Source organism: Elephantulus edwardii, unplaced genomic scaffold (genome assembly GCF_000299155.1).
Source record: "Elephantulus edwardii isolate Elephantulus edwardi_28Jun2011 unplaced genomic scaffold, EleEdw1.0 scaffold00255, whole genome shotgun sequence".
In the NCBI taxonomy this organism is placed as follows: domain Eukaryota; kingdom Metazoa; phylum Chordata; class Mammalia; order Macroscelidea; family Macroscelididae; genus Elephantulus; species Elephantulus edwardii.
This window is the reverse complement of record NW_006400005.1, coordinates 298,406-319,297: the sequence shown is the minus strand read 5'-3', so window position 1 is coordinate 319,297 and position 20,892 is coordinate 298,406. Positions and strand designations below refer to the sequence as shown.

The window sequence follows — 20,892 nt, the reverse complement described above, 5'->3', positions numbered from 1 at the left end:
GAAATTTTCTACCTCAATAAACACAACAAAGCTAAAATAAAAAAAACCCAAAACTTAAAAAGACCAGTTTAAAAACATATTAAAAACATAACTAAAAGGGCCACCAAAGTATCAAAAATGGAAAATCAAATAGAGGTGGAAGAAAGTATTCATAAGCCACTTAAGGGGAAGAAAGGTCTAGAAACCTTGAATTAGATGGCTACTGCAAATGATCTAATGTTATGTTCTGTTAGTAGTAAACACTAAAAGATAAACTTTAAGCCCTAGAAAAAAGCAGCATGATAAACCCACAAAATTTAGTCAAAATACCAAAAGATTGTGTTTGCACTTGTGCTTTTATACAACTATGAAAACTCTCTCTATCCAAGTGGAACTTGTATTATTTGTAAACCAGGAAAACTAATACTGACACTTCATAAACCATACTGTGAGATAAACAGATGTGCAAAGGGCTTTGCAATCAATACAGCTAAAAGGAGACATAAGTATATTGTCTGGGGGTAAGTATATAAATGCAAAACTATGAAGAAAAGAAGTTACAATGATAAAAGTCAAGATATTAAGGGATGGATTATTTATAAATACAGTGAGTCAGTATGGTGAGTTTCTGAGGTGCTAAGGATAGTAAATTTCAACAATAACATGGAGTTTATGTTTTATAATTTGTCATTAAACCAGACTGTGCATTTCAGTTTTTTTTTTAAAAAAAAACACATAAAAGGAATTCAATATTAAAAAATTAAGTGTATTAATTAACCACCAGAAATTGTAAAGCACTACCCAAACACACACAATACCACTGTACTTGAGTCAGTTTATGCAGACTCTACATTGAGTTTCTGAGGCCGTAAATCAATACAAGTGAATCCTGGCTGGCGGATTCAAACTGCTGACCTTTCAGAGAGCAGTCTGATATATTACACACTATGGTGTGTGTGTGTGTGTGTGTGTGTGTGTGTGTGTGTGTGTGTGTGAAATGATGTTATGTACCATCAAGTTGAAATCCATTCATAGCTGACCCATCATCAGTGGGTTCTCAGAAGCTATAAATCACATAGGAGGAGACTGTTCATCTTTCAGCAGTAGGAGATTTTGGACAACATGCCTTTGTTTTTAAGTGCCATTAAGTTGGTAGCGACTCATAACTGAATGTCTAGTGCCTGAGCGGTAAGAGAGTTGTGCTGCCAATCCAAAGGCACACAGTTCAAATTTGCCAGTTTCCACAGTGGAGAAAGAATGGCAATCCTACCCGGAGACTTATTGCTTCTGAAAATCTACTGGAGAAATCAGCTATATAGATGTGGTGCTGTGGTGTACTATCAAGTTGGAGCCAACCCAGAGCTGATCTACAGACCACTGGAGCAGGGTGATCTGGTGGTCCAGTGGTAAGAAAGTGCACTTGCAATGCAAAGGCATGAGGTCTGAATCCACCAGATGCTCCACAAAACAATAGGCAAGCAACTGTGGGATTTACTGCCTTTGAAAACCCTCTGGAGGGACAGGTATGAGTTAGTTTTGATTTAACAGAAAATAACAAGAAGCCACCAGAGCATATATTACTCTGTCTAGATAATAAGGGAGGTCTGGCGGCTCACTCTGCAGGAAGTCATGCTGCTAACCCATAGGTGGAACCTTTCTAGTGGTTTGAATATATCAAGTCACTCTGAGGAATAAAGATGAACAATCTCCTCCCATGAAATTTATAGCCTCCCAAAAACCTCCCACTGGATAGTCAGCTATGACTCAGCTCCAACTCAATGGCAGTGAGTTTGACTTCTGAGTCCGATACCCAAATATAAGACAAAGTCATTGTTTGTGGTTTGTTTTTTAAATCTCCTACAAAAACTCAAGCCACTACCAGTGAGTTGATTCCTACTCACAGCCCTGTACGAAGGAGTAAAAATGACCACAGGATTTTCAAGGCTGTAAATCTTTACAGAAGCAGGTTAATTTCTTCTTCCACAGAATAGTTAATGAATTGAAAATTTCTGTCTTTAGGTGAGAAATTGGGTGCTTTAAACACTACACCACCAGGGCCTCTTCTGGTATAAAAGGAGGGAGGGAGGGGGGAATTCTGGTCCCAATCTCAAATTCTCATAGGAATTTACTGCACAGATCTTTATACAGTAGGTATGAATGAATAATGCCTTCAACTACAATTTTCTTAATAAGCAGAAAATGTTAAAGCATTTCTCGTAATATTTTTTCCCCTTTTACTAATCTTCCTAAAAAGCAGTAAGTGCAAGAGTAATTCACAAATAAATGAAAGCATCTGTAAGGGGCTAACTAAGCTAACAGTATACTTCTATTTCTTTGTGATGGTGGTTAGGGGCTGCTAATATTAATACCTATTAGTACCTATTAATAGTCGATCTGAGCCCTGCCCTATCCTGTGTCATGCTCATCTCTCTGACACAGTAGAGTCCACTGCTTAAGTCACCATGTCAATCTATCTCACTGGGTGTTGTCTTCTCCTTCCTTGACCTTTCACCTTGATGTCCCAAACATGATGTCCCTTTCCAAGGAAGAGCCTTACCTACCTACATATCCAAAGTATGAAAGATGAAGCTTTGCCATCTTTGCCTCCAAGGAGCACTCTGGCTGCACTTTCTCTAAAAACATACCCATTTATTCTTTTGGCAGTCAGTGGGATAGTCAGTGTTCTTCTCCAACACCAAAACTCAAAAGGCATCAATTCTTCTTATTTATTGTCCAGCTCTCTGATGTAGAACAGGTGATTGAAAAGGCCATGGCCTCAATCAGGTGCACGTGGGCTGACAATCCTGTTCTTCTTTATTGTGGAAAGGTCCCTAACAGTGGACTTGCCCGATGCAATACATCTCCTGATTTCCTAACTGCTGGAAGCAAGAGTGTTGATTGCTGATCGAAGCAAGATGAAATCACTGACAGCTTCGATCCTTTCTCCATCTATTACAATGCTGATTGGTGGTCTTGTGGTGGTGGTGTGAGGTGACATTAAGTCAAGTATGACTCATAGTGACCGTTTTAACAACAGATATAAGAATGTCCTATCCTGCACTTTCTTCATACTTAAACTGCCCTTTCCTCATAATTTCTGATACACCCAAGCCCATTGCAGCAGTCACTGTTTCAATCAAGCTGATTGAGGGTCTTCCTCTTTCGCCAACCTTCTACCTTTCCAAACTTGTGTGCCCCTTTGGTAACCCATGAGATACTGATGTTTTCTTGATGTTGAGATATTATCTACACCAAAGGCTGTATTCCTCAATCTTTTGCAGCAAGAGTTTCATATCCTCCTCACATTCAACAAGCAAAGTTGTCATCTGAATAACACAGGTTGCTGAAGAGTATTCCTCTGACTGTGATGCTATGTTCCTCTTCATAGAGTTTGGCTTTGTGAATTAGTTGCTCAGTATATAGGCTGAGCAGATATGGAGAAAGGATACAATCCTGACAAACACTCTTTCTGATTTTAAACTATGCAAGTAGAAGGATATAAAGGTAGAATTTTCAGAGTCCAGACAAAGTTTACAGCAAAGGTTCCTTCAGACTGAAGTTTTCTAAAACCATCTGTTTCAATGTTTCTCAGGACTGGATAAAAGTCAACAATAATTTGAACTTTCTGAGTGTCTTACGTGCTAAAAAACTGAAGAGTGATATATATACTTTTACTACCAGATGACCATGTGTCAAATTGGCATTTTGTTTTGAACATTAAGAATGCTAACAGAGTCTGACATTATAAGAAAATAGAAAGTGTATGTCTCCAAACAGATTTTTAAATCTATAAGGATTTGGTCGAGAACTTCACACTGGGAGGGAGATGCAACCTTTTAAGGACTAGACATTACTTAAATCCAAAATTGTTCCCTCAATTACAACTCAAGGCAACAATCTACTGGTTTTTCAAGACTACAAAAGTTAACAAAATCCACTTGAAGGGAGCAGAGGAGCCCACCTGGTAGCAGGGAGGCAGGACTACAGTGTTCCGGATAGAGGCCCTCAACCCGAAGCTAGACCCAGAGGAACTGAAACGGAGGATGCACAAAGATGTTATCGCTTCCGTACACAACTTTCTCATCTCTGTGGCTCTGCTGTGAGTCACTCACTTTATCTTAAAGAAATTGGATAGCATATAAAGATTTGGCATCATATGAGAAAGCATGATATGAAGACCCTGGTTCAAGTTTCCACTCCCACTTGCAAATGAATAGGCCCCAAAGACGTAAGAAACTCTCGGATTGAATGGACCTTAAAATTCTATTTTTTAAGAACAATTTGCCATGGATGCCATAGCTAAAATATAAAACTGGAAAGAATGAAAGGCTTTCTTGTGATCATGTGGCAAACCTTTATGCCTGTAATATTCAAATTCCAAGAATGGTGGTTTAATTGTAAATAATGTCAAACTTCATTTTCTAGCAAGTATTAATTATAGCAAAGTGTATCTGAAATTTAAGAAAAAAAGCCTTAACAAAACCATTTACTTTGCACAGTGGCTGGTCAAACCACCAATCTTTCAGATAGCAGCCTAGCATTCAAGGCATTGCAATACCACAGGTCTTTCTAAAGAGCAAGGATGTCACTATGAAGAGTAAAGTCTACCTGAATCAACCCATTTCTCAATTTCTACATATGTATGTGAAAGCTGAAAAATATATATGGAAAACATCAGAAAAACTGATGCCTTTGAACTGTGGTATTGGTGAAGAATTATATTTACTATATTATAGACTGTTAAGAGAAAAAAAATTGTCTTGGAAGAAGTATATTCAACAACCAGGAAAAGATAAAATAGATGAATGGGACCTTCTAAGAATCAAATACCTATGCACATCCAAAAACTTCTCCAACAGGGTAAAAAGGGAAGCCAGACTAGGAAAAAGTACTTGGTAATGACATGTCAGATAAGGGACTTGTATCTAGAATTTATAAAATACTCAATAACCACAAGAAGATAAAAGTAAATATCCAATAAAAAAATGGGCACAGGATATGAACAGGCACTTCACCAAAGAAGACATTCATATGGCCAACAAGCACATGAAGAAATGTTCAAAATCCCTAGCTCTAAGAGAAATGCAAATCAAAACAACTATGAGATACCATCTCACCCCAGTCAGAATAGCAAAATTTAACAGAGCAGCAAGCAACAAATGCTGGCGAGGTTGTGGAGAAACTGGAAACCCTTATTCACTGTTGGTGGGAGTGTATAATGGTGCAACCACTGTGGAAGGCAGTATGGTGCTTTCTTAAAAAGTTGCAAATAGAGATATCATTTGACCCAGCAATTCCACTACTGGGAATATACCCCAAAGAGACCATAACTGACATCCAAGCAGATATATACACACTCATGTTTATCGTGGCTTTGTTCACAATAGCAAGGAGTTGGAAACAACCTAAGTGCCCATCAACAAACGAATGGATAGAGAAGCTGTGGTGTATTCTACACTGCATTGAGAAACCAGGAACTCATGCAATATTATTCAAAATGGGTGGCCCTGGAGGACACTATGCTGAGTGAAATATCTCAGTCACAAAAGGACAAATACTGCATAGTGCCACTGTTGTAAAATAGGACCGATATGGGAATTGGGGGGAGAATGAGAAAGATGAGTTCAATAATGTATACTGCATTGAAAACTGATAAGAGAAAACTGTTTAAAAGGGATATGTGATTAGGTATTTTTGTCATGACAGGAGTCCAGAGCGAAGGCTACATAGCAGAGTGGACCTGGGGGAAGGGATTATAAAACAATGGAAGAATTTTTCTTTTACTTTTCCAAGATGGTAGTGTACTAGGGGGGAGGTTTGGGAGGGAAGAAAAGTGCAACAATGAATGAATGGAAATCCAAAGTCTCTGTATATTTTCATTGAAATTAATAGTAAATTAAAAAAAAAAAAAAAGAAATCAAAAGATGTCTTACATTAGGCAGATTTTCTCCAAAGGAATCCTTTGAGGATTTTGCAGGCTGAAGTGTACCTGCTATGTTTGATCACGTTGTAGCTTATGAAAGGTGACTAATCAATAAAGAGTAATTGATGTTTGGGGGGGGGGAAGAAGTAGTAGTAGTAGTATATTCAGAATGCTCCTTAGAAGCAAGGACAGTGAGACTCCATCTCACACACTGACCATGTTATTAAGAGGGGTCAATCCTTGGAAAAAGATAACGTAATAAATGGCACAAGCAAACCAACAATTCCTGAGGATAGAGCAGGGCTCGTAGTTTTTCATTCTAGGTTCACAGGATTGCTGAGATGGGATCAACTTGTTGGCAACTAACAACAATAGTTTTTACCTACTGCAACTCAATTATTTCCCAAATAAAAACTTCTATTTATAACAATTCTATAAAATAAGTGTACTCTTTTGGTTTGGTTTGTTTTGTTTTTAATTTTATTTTATTATTTTGTGTGTGTGCTGTCAAATCGGATCTGACTGGTACAGGAGGAGATTGTCCCTCCTTTTCCAGCAGAGCATCTGGTGGATTTGAACCGTGTGCCTCTAAGATTGCAGTGCAGCTTCTTGCCACTAGACCACCAGAGCTCCCTGTAAGTGTAAATGAGGAAACAACATCTTAGAGAAGGGTTGTTGTTGTTGTTGTTAAGTGCCATCGAGTGGCAGGCGACTCAAAGTGACCCTATGAAGGAGAGTCCTCAACGCTTGGGTGTCTGTCTCTCATCCTCTCTCCAGGTTCATAGGGTTTCTGGAGGCAAGCTATTACAGAAGTGGATGCCACTCCTCCTTCCAAGCTTGTTTTAATCTGGGAGCTCCACCCCACTCTCTGTCCGAGAAGGATTAATCAAAGTAATACTGGACATAATGATAAGCCAGAGGGACTACAGAGTCCAGACTCTCTATTACTATTCATTATGTTTCCAACGGAATTATTTTCTTGCTATCACTAGTGTTCTGTACAAAAGCAGCTAGTATTTACATAAACCTTACTATGTGCTGGCAGTTTTGCCTCATGTAATCATTAAAACAAGTAAGGTTATAAAGAATGTTATCCCCTATTTGTAAGTGAAGATAAATGTGATAGCTGAAAGTTTTTATGTTCTAAATACCAGTAATCAAGTTTGGCAAGGAAAGCGATTATAACCTCTCAGAGCTGTTGATTTTTGAGGAAGTCACTATCAAGGGAGTGGGGGAAATTCTTATCTTCTTAATCACTAGACTTGCTAGGCATATTTTAAATCAACTAAAAAAAAATCCATAAATCTTCCAAAGTTTCCTTTTGCTAGAATGAGAGCTATATTCAATGTCCTTTAAGACTAGACTATTGGTTGTTCTAATGTAGGTGTAATTTTCTCTGATTCTGGCACTGGTATTATGAAAAACACTTAAGTAATACTAACAGCACGGCAGCTAACGTCATACAATCTGAGCAACAAACGACTCCTATCCATAGAGTCAGAAAAATGTTATACGAATAAGGACTAATCTAGCACATCATTTTCTTAGTAGTAGGTACCCTTCTCCTCAAAACGTTGTTTCATAGAACAAAAACCAAAAATTCAGAAAGACCCTCAAATATGTATACAGATGGCTTTAAAATACATAACAGCAGTATCATGCAATTTTAAGCATTGTCACCCCAAACTCATTCAAATAATTATTGATTATATGAAACCTATGCTTCCACATGACATAAAAGGACCTTAATTTTATCCAAGGACTTCTAATTACATAATAAAAAATTAATCAAAGACTTTCTTTATAGAAAAGAACTCAAAGCAATTATAAAAAACTTCTGTAAATAAAAATTAGTCATTTAAACAATAAAAGTACTGACTGCTTTTTCATAAAACCACTGATATAAAGAAGAGACATGGGGAGTTTGGGGAGGGAATGGGAAAGGAACAGATAATGAATGCTGCATTAGAATAGATGAAGAAAAGAACTGCCTGAAAGGAATATAGGATTAGGCATCATATGTATGACAACAATATGGTACAAGGAATGCTTTGCAAGATGGGCTGGAATGGGGTAGAATGTGCAATAATGAATAAAAAAGAAATATTATAAAATACTTCTTTTAAATTGTAGAGATACACCTATTAAAGCCATCAGTCAATCATTCTGAAATTATAGTGAAATTATATTCAATTCTATCTGTGACAGAATATTCTAGATAATGTATTTTGCATGATTATTAATATTATTCAATATATAAATATTATAGTACCGCCAAACTACAGTATATTACAAAAGGCAACTGACCACTGAACGTTACATAATGCAGGTGGCTAAAACACTAGCATACCTCCAATTTGTTTTTCTCAACAGCAGCTTGCAGAGAAGGAGAGGATACCAAAGGCTGAAGAGGAGCGTCAGAGGAGGAAATCTATAGAAAACACACAAAAAGACAAGAGGAAGGGAAAACATACACATAAAGAATGTAATAAAAATTGATAGGCACAGGAACGAGAACAAAAATGCATTTCTGACATACAGAACTACCTGTTGCTGTTGTTAGGTGCTGTCCATCACATATGACTCGGAAAGACCCTATGAACAACAGATCTGAGCCCTGCCCATCCTCATCTCTGACACGCTCCAGTCCAAAAGAAGTCCTTAGAATCGTGCTAACAACAATAAAATAATGCATCTATTGCTTTTTAAGTATTCCCACATGAAAGTAAAATTATTTATCACATAAAAATGCATTTGTTTATTGAAAGTAACAATAAGTGAATCGTACATTTTTAATAATTTTTTGTAAAGGATGGAAAAATTTATGTATTGTTTAAAGTAACTAAAGGTAAATTATGAACTTCCTTTTTAGGATCTGATTCGGATGGATTAATGGAGTTCTTAATGAATAACATCTAGGCAGTTAATATGGCCTAAAAAATCAGAAGCTTAAGAAGACTCTGTCTCCACTTAGAATCCATGTCTGCTCATATATAAAAAGAAAAGAAAGGCATATTACAGAAGAGACGGTTGAAGCATAATCTTGCAACGTCTACTTTTAAACTATATTGTATATCAAAATTACACCATTTTTAAAAAAAGTATTTAAGAAGGATTTCACTTGGACATAAAACTTAAAATGTACTCAGAGATCATACCAAAGGAGGGCACAGTTATTCTCCCTGTTACAGCCAGTGTTACTATTGAAACATTAATGTTCAAACATAAAGACACATTGTCCCCAAATAGTGAAAAACCACAAAAGTTTACTTTTATTTACAAGTCAGTTTTAATAATGAAAAATACAATAACTAAAATGGTTAACTAAAATGGTTTTAACTTCATTAAAAATTTTAATCTAGTAAATTAGCAAACAAGAAAAGGCTGAGTAGTAGATTATTGTAAAATAACAGTGGAGCAACAGGCAAACATATTAGAAACCAATTTATATAATCCCTTAAAATCAGCACACAAACATACCATTTCCAGAGACACTTGCTGAATTATCCCAAAGCATTATGACAGTTATAAATGCAACAGATGCAATTTACACATGAAAATGGGTTTCATCTAAAAGCTTTTTCACACCTCATCTTCATATCCAATATCTACAAGCATAGTTGATGGCTTTAAAAGCATTATCTTCCTTCTCTCTTTAATGCCAAAATCTAACTGAAATAGATTTAAATATGTGAAGAAGACATGTGGAGCTATAAAACTGACAAGTGTCCATACTGTGCTATGTTATCAATAGTGCCTGTAAGTAATTTCTTTAAATAAATACTATTACCAATAGGTCATTACAGAACGCTAAAATAACATTGTAAAGTGACAAATCTTCAATCTGCTTTTTATTAAATTAATTATGACATTAGTTTTTAAATTACAATCAAAGCTGATAAACTAAATTTTAAAAAATACAGTTGTAAAAAATATAAAAAAATACAGTTGTCTCTGTTGGAAATAAGCAAGCTGGACATTTAATAACTACTAACAGAAATTATGATTAAAAGATATACACAAGGAAATCTCTAGACCAAGCTCTGCTGGTTTAGTGGAATGGAGTTGTGTTGCCAACTCAAAGACATAAGGTTCAAATCCAACAGTTGCTCCATGGAGAAAGATGCACAATCTCCTCCTGTGTGATTATCTGCCTCTCAAAACCCACTAGAGAGTTAGCTATGGGTTGGCTCTAATACACAACATCATAATTTAAAAAAAGACAACAAACCAAGCTGCACCTTAGTGTCTTATTTCAAAGACTGTTTGCCTAGTAGATATTTACTTGATAAAAATCCTAAATTACCACTTTGTATAGAAAAGACACTTAAGAAAATAAATTTAAAAGATAATAAAAGTTATAATATTAATTAAAAGTTACAATATCTCCTTTGCCCAAAACAGCTGACATATATAACAATATATAAAGGAGAATAAAAAGCTGTCAACAATCTCAATCTCTTCATGATCCATCACAACACTGCCAATTGGTCCAGTGCTGAGAAACTTTGTTTTCTTGATGTTGAGCTTCAATCCATATTGAAGGGTGCAGTCCTTAGCAAGTACTTCAGGTCCTCCTCAGTTTCAGCAAGCAGGGTTGTGTCTACATAATGCAGATTGTTGATAAGTCTACCTCCAATCTTGATTCTACACTTCTCCTCATAGAGCCAAACCTACCAGATAATCTCTTCCACATATAGATTGAAAAGATATTGATAGGACACATCCTTGACACAAACCCTTCTCAATCTTGAACCATACAGTGTTTCCTTGCTTTGTTCTGATGACTACCTCCTGGTCTAAATATAGGTTTCACATAAGCACCATCAAGTGTTCTGGGATTCCCATTCTTCTCAGAGTCAGCCACAGTTTGTTATGATTCTCACAGTCAAATGCCTTTGCATAGTCAATGAAACACAAGGTAGACATTCCTAGAAGATGCAAAATAGCAGAACACCAGGGTTTTTTTGTTTCAATTTGTGAATCCCTAAAATATCCTTTCAATACAAAAATATTCCAACATGAAATATATTTTTTGTTTAAATTTTTATGTGATTTTCACTCTTCTCTTTGTTGTTATGTGCTGTTGAGTTGCTTGCAACTCACAGCAATCCTATGAACAACAGCTCTGAAGCCTATCCTATTCTGAAGCCTATTCTAAGCCAGTCTCACTGACTGTAACACACCTACCCTCATTACTCCAGTTACTGTATCAATCCATCTCATCCGGGGTCGTCTTTTCCTGCGCTGTTCCTCCACCCTTCTAAGTATAATGTCTATGTCCAAGGACTGGTCCCTTCTGTCCATATGCCCAAAGTATGTGAGATGTAACTTCAAAATCCTAGCCAAGGAGAAATCTGGTTTCACCTTCTCCAAAACAGAGCTATTTGTTTTCTTGGAGGTCTGTGGTATGTTCAAGACTCTTCTCCAGCACAACTCAAAGGTATCAATTCTTCTTCTATCATTCTTAGTCATTGTCCAGCTCTCTGAGGCATAACAAGTAAATGCAAAGACAATGGCCTGGATCAGATGCACCTTGGTCTCTAGACTGACATCACTGCTTCTCAGTATTCTGGAAAGGTCCCTGACATCAGATTTTCTCTGTGCAATTTGTCTTTTGATTTCTTGGCTACTGGTGCCAAGAGTGTTGATTGTGGAACCAAGCAAGCTGTTACTTATTAACAACCTCAATCTCCTCTCCATCTATCATGGTGCTGCCAATTGGCCCAGTGGTGAGAATCTTTGTCTTCTTGATGTTGATTGAGCTTCAATCCATACTGAAGTCTACAGTCCTTGACATTCTGCAGCAAGTCCTTCAGGTTTGCCTCAGTTTCAGCAAGCAAGGCTTTGTCATCTGCATAATGCAGGCTGTTGATATTTCATACTTAGTATTACAGTACTCAAAACTACAGTGTGTAGCAAAGCCATTTCATAAATGCCAACACCTCATCTACTTTCTCTTATGTTTTGTGTTTATGTTAATATGTATATACTTACTAACAGCTGGCTGAAGTTATACTCACAACTGAAATAAATTACAAGGAATGACCAAAGATCCACATTAATAACTCTCATACTTTGAATCGTAATTCAAGTGGGGCTTAGATCACTCAAACAATAAATGTTGAGGAGAGCAATTACATATGGGGGGGGGGATCTGCCACTATTTTGTTATGTTCTATTGCTTTGTATTTTGTAATAACAATTATTCTGAAATGTTTATGTTAAAGAAGGGTACGAAATTTGCTGTTATCAGGTGCCATCAAGTTGACAATGACTTATACTGACCCTATGAACAGCAAATCCGAACCATGCCCCATCCTGGGTATCCTCACCATCTCTGATGATCCTGGAGCCCACTGTCATAATCACTGTGTCAATTCATCTTGTTTAGTCTTCCTCTTTATCTCTGAGCTTTTCCAGCATGTATTTTTTCAAGGACTGGTCTTTCCTGGCAACATACTCGAAGTACATGAGATCAAGTTTCACTGTCCTTGACTCTAAGGAACATGCCAGCAGCATTTCCTTCTAAGAAAGGCTTGCTTGTTCTTTTGGTAATCCATGGGATATTTAGTTCTTTTCTTCAATATCGTAAGTCAAAGGCATCAAGTTTTTATTTTTATATTATCTTTATTCATTGTCTAACTTCTAGAAGCATAGGAAGTAACTAGAAAAAGCCATGGCCTCAATCAGGAACACCTTACTCTTTAAACTGGCATCCTTGCTCATTAGGATGTCTGAGAGGTCCTTGACAGTAGATATTTCCAATACAATATGCCTTTTCATTTTTTGACTATTGCTATCAACGGTGTTGATTTTGGATTCAAGTAAAATTAAACTGTTGACAATTTCAACCTTTTCTTTATGTATCATGATGTTATCTACTGGTCCAAAAGTCAGGGTTTCTGTTTTCTTAATGTGGAGATGAAGGCTACAGTCTTTGGTTTTCTACAGTGAGTCCTCTTCACTTTCTTCAAACAAGGTTGCATAATCTGCATAATGCAGTTTGTGGATGAGTCTTCCTCCAATCATGATGCCACATTTTCTTCAGGTACTTCAGCTATGTATGCCCAGCATACAGAATGGGTAGGTATGGAGAAATGATAGAGCCCTGGCACATACATTTCTTATTTACATGACACAGTCTCTTATTCTGATTTTGAAAAATATTACCTAACTTGGGATAGACTGGAGAGCATTATGCTGAGTAAACTAACAGTATTATAAGGACAAATACTGCATAAGACAATTACTGTAAAAATAGAAGAATAACTAGTAAATCATGTATAGGGGACCCAAAGGGGAAGGGCTGGGAGCAGAGGGGTGAGAACAGGTAGTGGTTAAGTCACAAGTCACCTGGTTGCACAATTTGGTGGGTGGAGGGAGGGGATGAAGGAAATGGGAAGGATTCAGCAGGACCCTGAAAAGGCAAGGTAATGATGGGCAAGGTCTCATGGTGATTATTTTTATAAAACATTATGGATGGCAATGATTTTATGAAACACAATGCATACGAACTATGTAAGCAAACTAACAGAAAATTTAAAAAATTCTTATACATTATGTACCATTCACGTACATTGTTTTACACATTCCTATAGTGACACTGTGTTTCAAATGATGACTGTTTTTGTAAATATCAAATCTATTCTTAAGATGGTTATTATATTAAGATGGGATAATATTAAGGTTTTTTTCTGGTTTAAAAATTGTTTCTGTTTTCTTCAACTTCAATTTGAATTCACATATGACTAACTGATAATCCACTTCACTGTCAACCCTTGGCCTTAATTTGGCTGTGGTTATTGAGTTTCTCCTTTCTTTCCTAAGATATAGTCAATCTGATTTCTGTGAGAGATTGAACTGAAACACAGAAAAAGAAGAGCAACAGGGCACAAAACTGTAAAGAGTGCAATAAGGTCATCTTGAATAGCTCTTGGAAGAAATTTATTAGTGTTGGATATTTTTCTCCTCTCCAAAGTTCTCCCCAAGGTAAAAACTACTGCCTCATATAAAGAAATGGCATTAACTTGAGATTCTTACTACAGGAATATTAAGTAAGGTAAGGAAACAAAGTAAGAGCAGTAACACATACTAACAGCATGGAAAATGAAATTTAAAACTGGGGGGGAAAAAAGTAAGCTATAAAAGTAAAAATATTCTGCAATCCCAGAGATATGTGGTTCAAATCCACCAGATGCTCTGCTGGAGAAGGAGGGGCAATCTCCTCCTGTACCAGTCAGATATGATTTGACAGGTACATACACAAAAAATATTTTTTTTAAAAAAAAAAGTAAAAATATTTAAGAGGAGTAAATGGTACAGCTCAGTTAAATGGCCATTAAGACATTTCATTATATCAAAGTACAAGAATTAGTCACATATGCCTTCTTAAACATTCCTCTTAAAATTAAATTATAATCTGTACAAGCTATTTTTATTTTGCCTTAATTTTGTTTATATTTTTAACCTAATCTTACCTGAATAAAAATTAAATCTTTCTGAAAAGAAGCCATGTCCCTTTTGTTTTGGTATCCCAAGAGACTTTAGCCATAATAAGCAGTATGTTTCATAAAATAAAACTATTTCTCAGAATAGAACATGAAAATATTATACCACTCTATTCCATTTCGCTTGTAAATAAAGTTTAAACTGTGTACAGGGTTATCTTTGCTTTAGAATACATACTAATGATAAGAAAATTTAATTTTTTTTCATAATGGTAAAACAAGCGTATTAAAATATCTTTAGTCAGCTGTGACTACATTTTCAAAATAATTCAATACCATATGTCCTGCAAAGAAAAATACAGTTTGCACATAAGATAAAATTATTATCTCTAAATTGTTTGACATATGATTTAACCACAGATTTACTGGTTCCTAGAAATCAAAGACCAAAAAATCTTTATTTCAACAATAAAGACAATTAGCTTTAAAACAGCAATTAACAGTGTTGAGAAAATGGAACAGAAATGGATTAAAAATAAAGTAGATGTAATAATACATGTAATCACCATATTGAATTTTAAAGTATCAGAAGTATCAAAATGCTAATAAATGTATTGGCATGTTTTAACGTTCTTTGTAGTTACTCATCTCATGCCTGTAGAGTAGTTTAATAAACAAAATTACATTGTTTTAAAACAGTCCCTCTCTCCCACTGGGGAAGGGTAAATTTACCTTCCTTTTTGTCTTTTTCTCTCCCTTTCTCCAGTTAATGGCTTTAATTTTTTCCAAACATCATACAATTAATGAAATGTCACTTAAGAAATTATTAAACTCATTTTCCAATATGCTCTTTTCTGAACCCAATTTCTGCTTTGCAAGATCTTGTTAAAATAGACATCTGTAACCAGTATATTTTCAGTCAGTAACTGAGCTATATTTTATGCTTACAGTCTGAGCTCTCAACAACAAATTTCAACTGATGAGAAAGATTCTAGTGTTACTTACATTTGTAATTGCTATAGCATTTTTATCGTAGTATTTCTTCTTTTCATATTTATCTCTGATGAAAAATTCCACCGCTCTGCAAACAGATAACTTAAGGAAAACTTAAATTCACTGACAAGTATACTTTTATTCACTGCTCTGCATAAAGAACTAGACTCTAAACTACCCTTTCCTAATCCCAAGCCTATGCATTCCCTCATGCTATTTCTGCACCTAAATTCTCTTTCAGGCAAAAGAGGTCTACCTCTATGAGGGAAAGTTTTTCCATTCAACAAAAACCACTGATCCAATTCTACAAGGAAAAATGATCACAATTCTCAATCCCATTCTCTCCCACTACCCCAACAAAATTCTAAATTCCATTCAGATTTGTCTGGCTTTTCAACATAAGAAGTTTGTATATATAAAGCAATGTACCAGACAACAGGTGCTGTATGTGTTATTTTCTTTTTTTTTAATCATCCCACAACTAGTATAAGGAATATTATTATTATTCCAGTGGAGGAGGGGAAGACCTTTGATGAGATAGATTGACTCAGTGATTGGAGTAATGGGGGTAGGTGTGTCGGAGATGGTGAGGTTGGCTCAAGATAGATGAGGGTTCAGAGTCGTTGTACATACGGTTGCTATGATTCTCAGGTGATTCAATGGTACATAACAACAACAACAACAACAACAACAACAACATAACATAGATGCAAGAGTGGCATCCGCTTCCAAAACCACAGGCCTCTAGAAACTATGAATACAGAGAAATTACCAGAGTTAATAGTATTGGCTTCAGTTCTTTTGTTCATGGGGTCACTAACAGTCGTACTCGACTTGATGGCATTTAACAACATAATATAGATAAAGAGCCAAAAATCCAGATTAAGCAAGTGGCCCAAATAATATGCCTATGATAGGATCTGAAAGCCTAGATATTACATATATATACACACATCAACACACATACACATATATCTTGTCTCCCATTTTTGAAAAGATGGCGTCAGCAAAGGAGACAAAGACCCCCAATGAGGCAGACAGTCACAATGACTCTTCAGCAACGGGCTCTACAAGATGATGAGGATGGAGCAGGGTAAGAGAGGGTTCAGGTCACCTATTTATAGGATTGCTCTAAGATTTACTCAACTTGATGAAACCTAACAACACCAACACACACAGAGTCTCTGGGTGTATCATACAGGATTATCTGTGTATGAGAAAAAGTGGAAAATCCTTTATTCCTTGCTAGACTGAGGAATGTTGTTGGGCACCATGAGTCAGAGCTGACCCACAGCTGATCCTCTCTCCCATTGCTGACCCTAATGTAGGTTTTCAGAGGCAGTGAATCACACAGGAAGAGACTGTCCATCCTTCTCCTGAGAAGCAGATGGTGGTCTCAAACCCGAGCCTTTACGATTGCAGCACAACTTCTTGCCACTAGGCCACCACGGCTCACTAATATTTGAAAATAAAAGAACATGCTTTTTTAAAAATAAAGGGCTTTCACATCTTTGTTTAAATTTTCCCTTAGGTTATTTTTTGTTTTCCCCTATTAAAAATTACTTCTTTAAAAACAATTTCTAACCATCCCTTGGAGACTATAAATGCAGTTGACTTCTTCACAATGGTGTTACTCATAATACTGTTACATTTTGTAATATTTAAGGAATAGTAATGGGAATAAACTAAGATCAAGATGTTTACTGCTTAATTTTTGGAAGGTGGTCAACCAACCTTATTAACTAAGGAAGTGAAGTGGGATTCGAAAGTTTAAAAATACCTTAAAAAATGCACTTGGATGCTGGCCAAAAGGTTCAAATCCAATAGCTATTCTGGGAGAAAGATGTGGCTGTTCACGATCATGAAAATCTATAGCCTTTCAAAACCCTAAAGGACAGTTCTACTCTGCTAAACTGACTCAGCAGCAATGAGTTCAACTCAACTCATGAGTTGGAGCAGACTCAAAAGCAGCATGACATCTACTACACAATTAGCGCAAGAGATGAAGACCCTCACCCAGGTGGATTGACATGGTAACTGCTGCAATGGGCAACTGTGTGTTAGGAAGTGTGAGGATGGTGCAGGATAGAACAGGGTTCAGATCCACTGTTCACAGAGTCACTACTCTACTTGACAGTACGTAACAACAACAATAACCACACAATCACTGATTTATCATGTATTCTTAAAACAGGAATTCAGTCAAAGTAATTTTTTTTTCAGTGCCATAAATACTTGCTAGTCAGATAAAACTTGTGGCTGGATCTCTTTCCAACAGTATTTTCCAAAGTATGAAACAAAAAATATCTATTTCCAAAGGAAATTCGTTATTATGAAATACAAACATCTTTGTGATTCCCAGGGTAAGACATTACAAGTGTTCAAAAGAAAAGTTGCTTGAAAAAAAAAAAATTAAAGTTTTAGCCAATTTTTCTATAAGAACCCTTTAAACACCAGCGAAGGCAAAGACAATAGTTATAAAAGACAGCAGATATTGTAAATTTGAAGCACTGAAAATATCCAATTATTTTAAAAAAACACGTAAAAACAAAAAACAACTCAAAAAGAGTAGGAATGATGAAAAAGAAGGTAAGAAGGACAGACAATCCTGACATTCAATTTATTAAATAAGCAGAATAATTAAGTGGTATTTTAAAAACCATTTTCTACAATCTGAGTAGGTAAAAGGCACTTCACCTTTCCTTCCCGAAGTTCTCAATTAACAGACTATAAGGTAAGTGTTGTTGTTGTTATGTGCCGTCGAGTCGTTTGTGACTCATATCGACCCTATGTACAACAGCCCTAAACCCTGCTCTATCCTGTGCCAATCTCATTGCCTCTGACACACCCATCCCGATTACCCCAGTCACTGTATCAACCCACCTCATAGAGGGTCTTCCCCTCCTGCGCTGTCCCTCTACTCTACCCAGCATGATGTCCCTCTCTATAGACCTGTACTACTGTGTAACTCAAACTGTGGCAGAGAGGCTTTGAGAACATTCTCTGGGATCCTACCATAAAAGGGAAAGTTCTAATTCAATGTCCATAAAATCTGGCATCTAATTTGTCAAGGATGATATTATACTGGTAATCAAGCACTAATTTGTGAATAATCTTGTTAATCTCTGCAGTCATGGATAACTGAAATGAACAGCAAAGCTATGTTCAAATAAAATTTACAAAAGATGCCACACAGTGAATAAAAATAACTGTCCACATAAGACTGGTTGAAATGGCATGTATATATTTTCCACTTTTCTTAAATGGAATTAAATTACTAAGGGCAAGAATAAATGTTATAAAATCTAAAGATGTATTTCACTTTCAAGTTAGCCTTAGAGCCCTTTCAAGTAAAAGCTGCAGAACTTACTCAAAATTCACTACCATGGAGACAATTCCAAATCACAGCTACTCTCCATGATAGAGGGGGAAAATGGATAATAATAATTATAGTGTCTAAAGGCTACTAAACAGCACTTTAAAAGATTAAAAATTCATGAAATAGTGTACAACATGGATCAATCTACAACAAATTATTACTGGTTATACAATTGTCACAAATGGACAATTACATTTTAAGACTACTACTGTAAGAAGCCATGGAGCCTCCAAAGGAAAAGCCTGATAACCCAATTACAAAATGGGCAAAAGACATGGAAAGAATTTTCACAGATAAAGATATTCGGGTGGCCAGCAGACACATGAAGATTATGAATGCTCATCATCACTGGAAATAAGGGATGATAATCAAAACCACAATGAGATACCATCTCACTCCCAGCAGCTGTGGCAAAGTTTAACAGGTCAGCAAATAATAAATGTTGCAGAGGAAGTGGCAAGATAGGAACTCTTATACATTGCTGGTGAGATTGTAAAATGGTACAACCTTTCTGGAAGGCAGTTTGGCACTTCCTCAAAAAGCTGAACATAAAAACTCCATATGACCTACCTATTTTCCACTCCTTGGAATATAGGCCGAGAGAATGAGAACTGAGGCACAGAGAATTGTACACCAATATTCATACCAGTGTTATTCACCATCGCAAGAAATAGAAACAGCCCAAATGTCTAAGCACAATGGAATGGATTGAGAAACTATGGTACATTCACACGATTGACTATTACACGCAGGAGCAATGATTATGTAAATTACTACCAAACTTGGGAGGGACTGGAGGGCATTATGCTAAGTAAATGCCCACCTCAGTCCCATAAGGACAAATTCTGTATAAGACCATTATTGTAGAATGAGTAATCAAAAAGTCACACAATTTGATGGGTTGGGGAGGGAGGGTGAAGGAAATGGGAAAAATCTGGTATGAAAAACAATGTATATGAACTTTGTAAATTAAACAGTATAATTAAAAAAAAAAAGCCCAAGTGCCCATCAACAAACGAATGGATAGAGAAGCTCTGATATGTTCACACAACAGAATATTATGCAGCACTGAAAACGAGGAACTCATGAAATATTATGCAAAATGGATGACCCTGGAGGACATTATGTTGAGTGAAATATTTCAGTCACAAAAGGACAAATATTGCATAGGGCCACTATTGTAAAACGGGACTGACATCAGGGTTGAGGGAAGACAGAGAAGGCGGGGAGGAATAATATACTGCATGGAAACAGATGAGAGAAAGAACTGTTAAAAGGGGATATATGATTGAGTACTGTCATTACAGGAGTCCAGAATGAAGGCTGCACAGTAGAGTGGACATGGGGGAGGGATTGCATAATAGTCAGAGTTTTACTTTTCAAGGAAAAGAGTGAATTGGGGAGGAGGGGGTGGGCAGGGAGAAAAGTGCAACAATGAATGACTGGACACCCTAAGTCTTTGTAAATGTTCATTAAAATTAATTTTTTTAAAAAGAGCAAAAAAGGAAAAAAGCTACGGGAAGGCTCATATACAGACAGAATTGTTCTGATGGTTATTAGGGATGAGAAGGTAATAAATAGGTAAGTTGGGTGAAGGGAACAGCAATATGCAATAAGAAGTTGGTTTAACATTGCAATTACCTACTTACATTAAGCAACTGTAATTATGTTATAAAACAAAGCGTGTACGATTGAATGTAAAATATGACTTGTAAAGTCACTAAAATAAAGAGCTGTATTTTAAAAAAATACTAAATATTAAAATGGCTTGCATAAGTTTAAAAGTAGCAAAAATAAATTTACATATCAAGAAATATTGAACTTCATTTTCCAGTCTCCAGGTGTCCTTTGAGATATGAAGAGTTATTTATACCAATATAACTCAGTAATACAACCACAAAAAAACTAGAAATGGGTCAATAAATTTTTCATGATATCAAAGTATCAAGTATATTCATAGTCATTTTACCTTTAAGTAGTTGACAGGAGATTCTCTAAACAAATAAAAAAGAAAAAATATTCCAGCCTATAGTTAGTTGCAGTGTTACCCTGCTCTGTTCTGACTACTGCCTCGTGGTCCAAGTATAGGTTTCGTATTAGCACAATTAAATGTTCTGGGATTCCCATTCTTCTCAGAGTCAGCCACAGTTTGTTATGATCCACACAGT

The 20,892-nt window shown here is 36.2% G+C and overlaps 1 protein-coding gene across 2 annotated transcripts in view; it reads right to left on the bottom strand.

Annotated features, from left to right (window-relative positions):
• SMAP1 (small ArfGAP 1) overlaps positions 1-20,892 on the bottom strand; it is a 192,665-nt gene that overhangs the window by 74,825 nt on the left and 96,948 nt on the right. The window contains exons 4-5 of one of the 2 annotated variants that reach the window (XM_006899384.1): positions 15,358-15,433; positions 8,253-8,333 (exon numbers count right to left, since the gene is read on the bottom strand). In XM_006899384.1, coding sequence (XP_006899446.1) covers positions 8,253-8,333; positions 15,358-15,433 — 157 coding nt within the window. The remainder of the gene's footprint in view (positions 1-8,252; positions 8,334-15,357; positions 15,434-20,892) is intronic. The other variant, XM_006899385.1, reaches the window with a different exon arrangement.